The following is a 12,412-nucleotide window of genomic DNA, read 5'->3' on the forward strand; positions in this document are numbered from 1 at the left end:
CACCCACTCAACCCACTGAAGCACCTGACTCCAAATGCCCTGACTAAGAGACAAGTATCGGAGGGTGAATTTGGAGACAATTAAGCTCATACCTTGGCAGTGTGAGAGAAGGCTTTTCTCTTCCACCTTGATTTGTTATTACACTAGTCCAAGCAGGGAGATAAAACACTACAAAAATGTTAAAGCGCAATTTACATAAATTCCAAGGTCTTCACAGGTTGTAAACCAGGACAGGATTAAATGACAAACAGCTAGCACTGCTAAAATGATTCATACGAGAATAAATAAGAACCTGGTGGCCATGCGCTATTATTTCCATTTTTAATCAGTTTACACTTTTATTTTAAATGACCAACAAACTGTGTTATCTGGTGTTATTTAAACAGTACTGTAATCTCAAACCCTTTCTCCTAACCCCCTCCAACTACTCTGGAATCCCATGAACACTTGGTCACGCTCTGTTCTCTGTTACACCAATATAATTATTGTTGCCTCCTAATGGCAATTTTTAAGCATTGGCTGTGGTGTTTATGGTCCAAGATAAAACTCAGAGATGAAGAGTCCCTTTTAGCCTGACATGATCTGTAATAATGCAGTAATTTTTAGAGGGGATAGGGTGAGTATTCAGGCATGGGACTTTCCTTTAACCACCCAGTTCTAACACAAGATATCAAGAGGGATTTTGAGTGGAATAGATTTTTGAGTGGATAGATGGGCTTTAACCTGCTACTTCTTTCTCACCTGCCATTTGCACAGAAAAGCCTCCCAAACCCCACCTCTCTGGTGAATCTTAGCTTTTGAGGTTTCCCCACAACTTCCACAGAGTCCTTGAAGAGCACTGTTAGCTAACCCACCAACACAGAGACTGAGGATGTCACTTCTAACATTCTAGCTCCCATCAGGACCAAGAACAAATGCTCCAAGTCGGAAAGAATCTCAGTGTATTAGCATGAACATACCAATAACTGAGCCACCAGGACGGCTTACACTGGCACCATTTACACCACTCTGAACATCAAAGAAACAGCTGAATGCTGCAGTTATCAGGAGCAACAAAAGATTCTACAAAATGGTGAACTATCCTGAACCAGTAAAACACTGAAAGGAGCTCAAATGTTGTGAATTTCAAAGGAATTGCAGGGTCCCCAGTGCCTTGCAGGATCTCATCCCATACGGGAAAATCTGAAGACATAACAGAAGTCTAAAGGTGGAACTCTACTAGGAGGAAAGGGCTCTGAAGAACATGCAGGAGAAAAACTGGAAAACCTAAGAGGAGTAGTTGGACGCAGCAAGCAAGTTTGGCAAATTGAGATGTTTCATAAAATAAAATTAGTGATGCTATAAGATACATAATCACCTTTGAAACAGAATTTTACAAGTTTTATGCACAGCAAAATATACAATTTATATATTTTTGTGCTAATAAAATACACGTTGTGTGAGCCCTAAATATAAAATTTTCCCATGTTGAGATGACTAGATTTGATTCTATGTAAAAATATGATCCTTAAATATAGAGCTATTTCATGTCCGGTGTACTAGTTTTCACTTTGACCTAGAAAATGAATTTGGCAGATTTAATTTAAAATCTTTTCACGGAAGTTCCATAAAGAAGCACAAGAGAGTCACTAAGACTGGACAGCCTGTGATTTTGATTCTCAGTAATTGATCTACAACATAGGAGGCATGTTAGGTTTTGTGGACTCCAACTTCACACTGTGCAAGAAGTAAAGGGCATAATTCATTGCAGGGCCTCAAGCTTTTTCAATGCCTGGAAATTATTTGTGAACTGACAAATCATAATTCACACAATCTAATGCTGAATTTCTGAGCTGCTTTGCAAATTGGAACATCAGGGCTGCATTTATACTTCTGTGGGTCTTTTGGTCATCACTGCCAATGATGAAAAGTCTCAGTGACTTCATGTTCAGCGATAGGATGTAGCATTTAAATGTACTGTTCTTCATCTCTGTCATTCATGAGCAGTGACCACTTGCCATCTTCTTCCTCTCTAAAACCGCCAGGTCCTGGCAGCTTGTTTGAAGTCAGAGAAGAGAGAGACACTTGACTGATCTGATCCCAGGCAGTTTGCCTGGGTGAATCCCGTCTCCTGTCGTCCATCCCAATGTGAACACTGATTTGGGAAGGAGTCAGTGGCTTCATGTGGCCTTGAGCTTTTGCTTCATACCTTTCAGTTCCTGGCTTCTTGTAGCTAGGAAAAGTGGAATAGGAAAGTTTAGGATCACCCAACAACTGTAAGAGCCTGTGTAGAGAACTGAAAACAGTCAGAAAATGTTGGGCTTTTCTAATTAATCATCATTAAAGGCTACGACTGTGTCATGGAGGTTGTGGAAGTCATGGAATCCGTGACTTCCAGAGACCTCTGTGACTTCAGCCTGCAGTGGCTGGGAGCTGCAGGGTCTCCTCACAGATCCCAAGGTCAGTGGAGAACCCAGCAGCTCCTGGACACTGTGGGTGGCGGGGCTCCCCAGAGCTCCAAGCAGCAGGGGGACCCTGCAACTCTGAGCCATCACAAATGGTGGGGGCTCTAGAAACTCCGAGCCAGGGCCCCACAGCTGCTATAGGCAGTGTGAGGGCAGCCTCCCATTTTATCTGGATATTTTAGTAAAAATCAGGGACAGGTCATGGGCTTCTGTGAATTTTTCTTTATTGCCCGTGATCTGTCCGTGACTTTTACTAAAAAAAATCTGTGACAAAAATCTTAGCCTTACTCATCTGCTACTTGCACTGCAGAAGAAGCATTAATGACACAGTACTGGTCACATCATGGACCATTTCCTTCGTGGATCTTGTACACCCTTATGCTCTGGGACAAGAAAAACCCAGGAGTGGCAAACATTTTAGGTACTCTCCACAGATGTTTTGAAAAAAGGAAGCTTCTAGCCTTTCTGGCTGCTAAGGTAATTATCCTGCACAGTACAAGGCATTACTGTCTCATTGAGTCCAGAGCCAAATATGTTTTGGATGATTCTGTAACACCCTACCACAGGGGTCGGCAACCTATGGCACGGGTGCCAAAGACGGCACATGAGCCGATTTTTAATGGCACGCTGCTACCTGCTGAAGTCCCAGTGTTAAAAATCCGGCCCAGCCTGGTCCGGCCTGCTTTTCTCTGCCCCCCGCCCCCTCTTGCGGGGGCAGAGGACAGAACCTTGGTCCTGCCAGCTCCCCTGCCTCTTCCCGCAGTGTGTTGGATTCCTGCCCCTCCTCCTCCTCCTCTCCCTCCCTCCCTGCAGGCCTGCTCCTGGTGGAGGTAGGGCCTTGGGGAAGGGGAAGGGGAAGGGAGAGAGGGGTGGAATAGGGGCATATCCCCTCCAGCCCCCTGCCATGAGCACCCTACGACCCCAGTCCACCTCAAGCCCTCTGCCCTGACCCCCCCCCACACACACCCAGCCCTCCGCCCTGAGCCCTGCAGCCCCGCACACACCCCGGTCCCTGCCTCGAGCCCTGCCCCCACCCCCATACACACCCAGCCCCTCTGTTTGACTCCTTCACCCCCCTACAATTCCAGCCCTGACTCTGGCACCCCAACACATACCCAGCCTGCCCCCTACTCCCTGCCCTGACATCTGCACCCCCCTCACATGCCCCCAGCCCTCTGCCCCGACTCTGGCACCCCCCAACATATCCAGCCCCCTCATCCCCATGCACCCCCCACATCCTGGACTCTTGCACCCCCCACATCCCCACCCTTAGCACTAAACGGGAGCTCCTGCACCCCTCCTTCCCCCACATTCCCACCTGCACCCCTTGCACCAAATGGGAGCTGCCCAGGTAAATGCTCCACACCCAAACCTCCTGCCTCAACCCTGAGCCCCCTCCCTCATTCTAGCTCCTGGCCAGACTCTACACCCTAACCCTCAGCCTGCTCCTTTATCCCCAGCCCTGTGCTCAGTGCACCCCCACCCTCAGCTCAGTGCAGAATGAGGGGAAGAGAATGGGCCAGAACCAGGGAGAAGGTAGGTACCCACTGTATGTGGGCAGGGCCGGGACCCCAACCGGCTGTGGGCTGAGCGGGTCTGGCAGCTGGGATCCCGGCTGGCAGGAGCCAGCAGATGGAACCCCTGAGTGGCAGTGGCCTGAGCTGCTCAGCCCACTGCCAATCTGGGGTCCCAGCCACCGGCCCTGCACAGCCTACTGCTGGTCTGGGGTTCTGGCTGCCGGACCCTTGCCAGCCAGGGTCCTGGCTGCAGGCCCCACTCAGCCTGCTGCCGGCCCAGGTGAACAGAACCCCAGACCAGCAGTGGGCTGGTGGCATAAGATCAACATTTTAATTTAATTTTAAATGAAGCTTCTTAAGCATTTTGAAAATCTTGTTTATTTTACAATACCAGGGCCAGCTGCTTGGGCGGCCGTGGACCTAGCCACACTGACTGCTGCAGAAGTCATGGAGGTCACAGGAAATAATGGAATCTGTGACTGCCATGACAAACATGGAGCCCTAACTATCAACCACCAAATAGAATAAAAGTATTTTTCTGTTGCTTTCCCTTTCCCCCTTTTTCTCTGGCTAATTTATAGCTGACAAAAGAAAAAGAAATACTAGTATAAATCCATTGGTAACTCATTTTTAAAAAGCATCCGTTAATGATGAATTTTAATGGAACAGCTGTTTGAATGATTTGCCATCATGAGCTCATTTGGTATTCACCAAAAAACCCCACTGATCATCAACTCAGTTACTATTTAAGTAAAACTCAAATACAGCGGCACAGGTGTTGTGCCTTGTCAAAGTTTTAGCCCTTACTGAAAGAATAATAATTGCAGTAGGAATTTATCAAGCATTCTCTTTATAATGAGATTGCTCTTTATGGGAGGGAAGGGACCAAGGATTAGATAAAATAGCCCTCAGCTAAAGGATCATTAGGTAATTTTAAGTTTATGGCAGCCCATAGACATGTCTCTAATTTGAGCTCCAAAACCAACAGTCTAGAGTTGCTCAGTGCTTTGTGCAAAAACTTACCATTTCAGTTGCAGGGAAGATAGCACCACAGATACTGAAGAAGCTGCCATTGCTGCTGACCCCATCCAGGGCTGCAGCACAATTCCAATAGGCATGAACACTCCTAACAATGGAGAATATATCAAATCACACTCACATTACTATGAAATTTAGTCTCTGTCGCTTTAATTTTAAAATGGGGAAGTCCAACAGTTAAATGGACAGATAGTCCCACAGCGTGACTTGTGGGGATTTCTATAAACAAGGATATATCAAAATAAATTTACATGAGGTTTTCCAAACACAGGCTCTCAGTCCTGGAGTTGGATCCAGATGAGTAGACCCTCTTGCGCCCATAAGTGCTTTGTGCAGATGCCAGGGTCTGTTCCTGCATGGATCCAACTGCAGGACTGTGGCCAAATGGTGCAACATGCTATTTGTCTCTCTCTGCTACTATTGCAATAAAGCAAAGCAAACAAATGAGAAAAGCCTGTGGGGCGAGGGGGGGATGAGGGAGGATTATTGAGGATAGAAGAGAGGACTGCTCGAAGAGGTAGGTTTTTAGGAGGGATTTGGAGAAGGAAAGTGTGCTTGATGGAGGACAACAGGAAGAGTGTTCCGAGTATCGTGATAGAAAGTAGGCAATTCGGGAGCGTGGGTGGGGGGAGAGGGAGGGAGGCAGAGGAAGGAGTAAGCTGAGAGGACTATAAAATAGGGGAAAGAGAAAACAAGGGTAGGAGGCAAGGTTATTTAGGGCTTTGAAAATGAGACATTTGAGGCAGAAATAGGGATGACAGGAATCTGGTGGAGGGACTCGAGGAGGGGACATAGTCATAGCAGTGAGAGAGAATGTTTACCTTAGCAACAGCATTCTGGGCAGACCTAAGGGGACTTTGTGAGGCAAGGAAGCTAGAAAGGAGAAAGTTACAGTAATTAAGGCAAGATGATGACAAGGGTATGAAGAAGAGGGTTATCAGAGGGGACAGGAGGATTTTTGAGATCTGAAAAAGAAAGAAGTGACCTTCTCAGTGGTCTGATTAGCTGCGTGTCTCATTGTGCTTTACACTGTGCTTAAAAATAAAAATGCAGGGCCCAGTCCTGAGTGCCTGAGTCAATGCCCTCAAGATCTGTAAGAAAGGCAGCCAGTTAGAAATGGCTGGGCTGGAGGCAGATAGGCAGCCCTCTCCTGCCATCCTTCGTGTCACTTGACTTACACTGGAAGCCATCCGAGGCAGGGCTTTTTTTGTTGTGTTTATACAGTACTTGAATATGGGTTCAAAGGTTGGCTCACGGTGAGTATTAGGGTTGTTGTATGCATGTATAAAGACAGCCTTCAGTGCCATAGCAGAGCATCAGATTTTGATATTTTCCAGGAGCTGTAATCTTTAACACACCCCTGGGAGGCAGACTGTAATTATTATCTCACTCTGACTGGTGGGCTTTGTGTGATTTGTCCAAGGCTGCACAACCAATGGGATTCAGGGTTGCTGGAGCCATGTTGGTCCCAGGACAGAGAGAGACAAGGTGGGTGAGGTAATATCTTTTATTGGACCAGCTTCTGTCAATGGAAGGGACAAACTTTTGAGCTTCACAAAGCTTTCCTTCAGGTGTGGGGAAGGTAACCAGAGCATCTATGTTAAATACAAGTCAGGACAGATTGTTAAGCATGTGGTGTTCACTCGTGCTGTAGGTGACCACCTAAAAGAAAAAAAAGCACACCAGAAGCTATGGACTTAACAGAGACACTGGCTTTATGGCTCACTACAACAATTTGTAACAACTTACTACTGGCTAATCCTTAACTGTCCACTTCATTTTAAGTGGTCTCGCTTGCATGAACCCCTTATGCTCAACAATCTGTCCCATCTCGTATTTAGCTGTGACACTCTGTATACCTTCCCCACACCTGAAGGAGAGCGTGATGAAGTTCAAAAGCTTGTCCATTCCACCAGCAGAAGTTGGTCTAGTAAAAGATTATCTCGCCTACCTTGCCTCTCCCAACAAATTGGAGTCAGATCGGAGAGCACGACTCAGAAGCTCTTTGACAAGCTGAGTGCCAGCAGTCATCTACCTGCCGCTATAGGTATCCCAAGCAGATTATAAATTAAGGCAAGGACCAGATTTATTCGTATTCTTCTTACTGTCCTCTTTGATAGATGAATACTAGCCACCACATCCAGTAAGTCATTCTGCAAGACAAAAGCACAGTGAGACAATTCTTCACAGCCCCACCCATGCACACTTCTCAGAACTGACACAAGGAAAAAGATTACATTGACCAACTGAGCTCACTCGAATAAGAACGACATCTGCAGCTTCAATGGCAACATCCGTGCCTGTTCCAATAGCAATGCCAATGTCCGCTCCAGCCAATGCCGGGGAATCGTTGACTCCATCTCCAACCATGGCAACCTTCTTCCCTTTATTCTGGAGTTCCTGAACCTTCGCGACTTTGTGAGAGGGCAGAACCTCAGCAAAGACCTTTTTGATGCCAACCTACAAGTGGGGAAAGGAGAAAAAAACCCAGTAGAGTAGAAAGTACAGACAAGCCTTCTGATATACCTTAACCATGGAAAAGAAAGATTAAAAAGTGATGATTATTCTGGGTCAAACTTGCAAGGAACAGTAGAATCCCCCATGCTTGAACTCCACTGACGGCTACACTAGCAAATTGCGAGGACTCTGAAGGGCAACACAATTTTCAGACAATGGGACTGAATGCAGTCACACCCAGAGTGGCAGCTGCAGAGATTACAGGCTCCAGCAAGCAAAGCTCCTCCTTGATTCAGGCATTGCCTAGTACTGCAGGTCCTACTGTAGTGCTTCCTTGGCAGAACATACAAGGCAAGTGCTCTAAGGGTTAACTCAGTCATTTTCTAACCAGGTAAGTATTGATGTCCTTTGGCATCCCCCTTCCCCCATTATTATGTATTAGTTAGGATACTGTAGCACCAAGGAGTCCCAGTCAGAGGCCAGGACCCCATTGTGCTAGGTGCTGTACAAACACAGTCCCTGCCACAAAGAGCTTATAATGTAAGTATAAGACCAGAGACTACAGAGTGATATAGATAGATGGGAGATTATGAGCCTTTCTATATTTGTGATCTAGACATAGGAGTCATAAATAACAGGCATCTATATTAGTAAATATAGTGAAACCTTCATTATTCGAAGGTCTCAGGAAAACATAACAATATACAAGGAGAATTACAAGTGTTGTGCATGAGCAAAAGAAAGCTGATGTTACTGTAACAGACAAGGGGATTACGTACCACGCTATTGTCCAGTTTGGCTATTTGGTGGATTACTTAAATGAGTAATTGAAGGTAACAGTAGGAGCAATAGTAAGAAAGAAGGAGAGTAAAACAGAAGGAAAGATAGGAGCACCAGAGGGAGAGAAAACACAGAAAGGGTAGAAGAGTGGCTAAGTAGAGCGATGATGTAGCTATACCTTGGTAGGTGACATCTATGGGCTCTGATCAGATAGAAGTTGCTGTCTGTGCTTTAGAAAGCAACCATGAGTAGTAACAACTCTGCCTAAGGGGCTGATCCTATTACCACTGAAGTCAACAGCAAAACTCCCATTAACTTTAGAGGAAGTAGGACAGGGCCTGAAAGGAATTTTCCTATGTCACCAGAAGGAACACTACCTTTAAGTGAAGAAAGTAGGAGGCTAACCATTAGGGGGGTCAAAAACCAAAAGCCTGCATTAGTCTTTTCTCTTGGGAGCTTTAGCGAACTATCCTAGGACTCAGTTATTTGAACAGGACTTCATAGTATGCCCAGCTTACTGCTCACTTCCAGTTCATTTAGCAACTTCCTTCTTGGCACCATCAAAATGGTTTTACAAAGCTGTGCTTATGGCTCATAAAGTCACAGGAAAAGACTGCAAAGGGGCACAGCAACTGCTGGGGTCTGAGCATCCACTGAGCAGTGCTGAATGCTCATTTGCTCTTCCATGGGAGCTGATGGAAGCTCTGAGACTCCCTTGTCTGCTAGCTTCCACTGTAACTCAATTGCATGAGCCTACCTCAGGGGTAGGCAACCTATGGCATGGTTGCTGAAGGCGGCATGAGAGCTGATTTTCAGTGGCACTCACACTGCCCGGGTCCTGGCCACTGGTCCGGGGGGCTCTGAATTTTAATTTAGTTTTAAATGAAGCTTCTTAAGGTTTTTAAAAACCTTATTTACTTTACATACAGCAATAGTTTAATTATATATTATAGACTTATAGAAAGAGACCTTCTAAAAATGTTAAAATGTATTACTGGCACGCGAAACCTTAAATTAGAGTGAATAAAAGATGAGTCGGCATACCACTTTTGAAAGGTTGCCGACCCCTGGCCTACCTAATTGTTAAACTCATGAGGGTAGAGATTGTCTTTTTCCCTCCGTGGTGTAAAACAGCTTGCACATCCATGCAAAGGCTAAAACAAGTCACACCACAGTTCGCTGCCCCAGACCGAGTGTTTAGAACGGACAATATATTTGTTTTAATACAAAAGAAGAGTACCTGAGTGGCAATTGCTTTTGCAGTTTTTCTGTTGTCCCCCGTTATTAGCACCAAGTCTATTCCCATATTTTGCAGGGTGTGCACAGCGAGCGCTGCCTCCTGTTTGACGGTATCAGCTATCACGATCATTCCACACAACGCACCTTCAGAAGGAAACAAACAGTCTCAGTTAAACAAACCGCTGCAGAAAGGCACGGAAAGCAAAGCGGGACCACAGGCATGTCTATACTGCAGCTGGGAAGTGTGGCTGCAGCACGTGGAGATGTACCCAAGCTACCTTTGATCTAGCTAGCTCAGTTCACAATAGTAATGAAGCTGCAGCAGCATGGACAAGCCCCACCTGCCCAGGGCCTTGGGTACATACTCTATTGGCCCCACCTGTTCCGCTGCTATTGTAACTCAAGCTAGCTTTGATCTAGCTACATCAAAAACTTGCTCAGGTATGTCCACACATGCTGCAATAACACCTCCGGATTGCAGCGTAGACACATCTCAAAGATGCTAGTGTGATTCCCCCACCCTGCCCCTGCTTATAAATAAACGTAGGACTATCAAATACATGACTTCAGCATTTATAATATTTTGCATAAATGTAGGGTTCACAAATATAGTAATGATCACTGTCTGAAGACTGCTACAGCGCAATCTTAAACACACACACAGCTCTGACTATATGCTTCTGACATTTAACATCCTTATTATTCCAGTTCTGGTTGGCTTTCATGCATGTAGTGCCAAAATGGGCCACATGAGGTGATGGTTTTCTGATGACTCTGGCCAGAAATTGGACTGGTAGTGTCATTCAAGTCTGGACTTGAATGCATGTCTGCAGAGGGAAGGAGCCACCTGTCTTCAGTGCCACCTACCTCCTTAGCAGATGGCTCTCTCTCAGAATTTTTTTCTTTTTACAACATTACACTTGTCCTCTACCCGAGATAGCCTTGCTGAAAGTTGTATGCCTGCTGCCTGCCATGTCAGTCTGAAATATTTCACGTTGACAAGTACTGCAAGTCGTATTTCAAAAATTAAGGGCTTGTCTGAAATGAGTCGCAGCCCCCAACTCTTTAATTATAGTCACTATTGGTGGTGGAATAGTGGTCAATCAAGGACTTTTTTTAAAAAGTCCTGTGTTATGGTGAGAAAGGGTAATAAGTCAAGCGTGGCAATGGGGTGGGGGGAAGGGTGATCTCTCAATGGCAGGCCCAGCAACTGTAGAGCAAGTCCCTCAGTTTGGTGATGCTGGGAAAAACAAAAAAGAGCATTGAGTCTCACTGGACCCCCTACTGATAATGGGCAGCAGGCTGAAAAGTAGAAGTGTCTGCAAGAATAGCTCTATGGGTGCAACAGGATCAGACCAGAATGATTAATTAAATATTTATGTAACAAAGCCCAGAGGCCTCCTGTCAGGATCAGGAGACCATTGTGTTAGACACTGTACAAACGTAAGCAGCAGACACATGACCTGCTTCAAAGAATTTACAATCCATTATTATTCTTTGTATTGTAGTAGCGCTCAGGACCACAGTCATCGACTAGGACCCCACGGTGCTACATACAAGCCCCAAAGACTTCACAATCTAATCCAGCTTTTATTTTGTGTTTCAACAATATAAAGAATGCTCACGTTCGACCATGAAACAAGTGATAAGTGATTGAACAGGTCACCTTGTGATCCTTCAGATGACAATGTGAAGGCAGGAAGGAAGGAGGTTTGCAAGCTGACTTCTGTATTGGCAGCATCACTTTTCAGGATGATGGTTCCAGCCAAAAGGAGGCTCAGAAATTACTATTTAATTAAAGCCATTTTGCAGATTACACATTACACACTCACAGTTCCCAAACAACTTATGGCCAGAAGGTAAGTAGCCTCTTGTCATTCTAACTTAGAAAGACACCCCTAAAAGTAATAAATAGTTGATACCTGGTTCAAGCAGGATTACCTGCAGGGTCAGTGTGATATGGAATTTATGTTTTCACTGAGTCATATCAAAGAATTTTAATTACCATCTATAGCCACCAATATGGCTGTCTGTCCTTTCATTTCATGGCCTGTCATTGCATCATTAACATCACTGGATATAAACAAGCCGTTGCGTCTCATCCATTCACGATTTCCAATCAGAACTGAGTATGTCAGAGGGGCTGCTGCACCTGTGGTAAACAGAAATAAAAACCAGGAGGAACTTAAATAACCATGCACAAGCCAGAAGGAGAAACCTCTGCAGATGGGTAAAGTCAGATTAGGATGCAATCAGTCACTAAACTGCTTCATCTTAAAAAGAGATGTGCAGCTACTCTGGAAACTACGACAGACTTAATCCTTATGATGACCTGCTCTGGCAGTGGTGATGTCTGGAATTTTCTATTATACATCAATGATCCTGTAGCCTTGTACACAGATTGAGACCTGCATTGGTTTTGATTAGCAACAAAAACTAGACAATGTTACTCTCTTATTCTGCCAAGACTGACTGGAATGCTACCAGCACTTCATATTATAAAGCTCTTTTCTACTTTAGATTCCAATCCTGAAAACACTTGTGCACACCAGTATCTTTATGCATGTGAACAGTCCCCTTGAGCTCAGAGGAAGTATTCACGGGCATAAAGACGCTTATGAACAAAAGTGCTTGCAGGACCAGGGCTGTGGATATCCCCCATTTACATTTTTCCAATGGTTTTTCACATAAGGTTATAGCAGAGGTAATGTTGGGAGTGGGAAGGAATGAGGAGTGCGCAAGAGAGAAAATGATCTGGTAATGGAAAAAAAATGTTTCAAGACTTTAAAGAAGGAGCAAGATAGATTCCCCAGCCTGAAAACAAATCTTGGTACCTACCCATCTTCCACAATGAGATCAACTGAACTGTCAACAGCAAAATCTTCGTAGACAAAATGTGTTTTACAAGGAGCGTAACTATAATTCTATATCTAAAAT

General features: G+C 45.1%; 1 protein-coding gene across 2 annotated transcripts in view; it reads right to left on the reverse strand.

Annotated features, from left to right (window-relative positions):
- Positions 1-212: 212 nt before the first annotated feature.
- ATP7B (ATPase copper transporting beta) overlaps positions 213-12,412 on the reverse strand; it is an 84,774-nt gene continuing 72,574 nt past the window's right edge. For both annotated transcript variants that reach the window (XM_050947038.1, XM_050947028.1), the window contains exons 16-21: positions 11,481-11,627; positions 9,477-9,619; positions 7,256-7,459; positions 7,035-7,152; positions 4,985-5,087; positions 213-2,212 (exon numbers count right to left, since the gene is read on the reverse strand). In XM_050947038.1, the coding sequence (XP_050802995.1) occupies positions 1,948-2,212; positions 4,985-5,087; positions 7,035-7,152; positions 7,256-7,459; positions 9,477-9,619; positions 11,481-11,627 (980 nt within the window). In that variant the 3' untranslated portion in view covers positions 213-1,947. The remainder of the gene's footprint in view (positions 2,213-4,984; positions 5,088-7,034; positions 7,153-7,255; positions 7,460-9,476; positions 9,620-11,480; positions 11,628-12,412) is intronic.

Source organism: Gopherus flavomarginatus, chromosome 1 (genome assembly GCF_025201925.1).
Source record: "Gopherus flavomarginatus isolate rGopFla2 chromosome 1, rGopFla2.mat.asm, whole genome shotgun sequence".
NCBI classification, from domain to species: domain Eukaryota; kingdom Metazoa; phylum Chordata; order Testudines; family Testudinidae; genus Gopherus; species Gopherus flavomarginatus.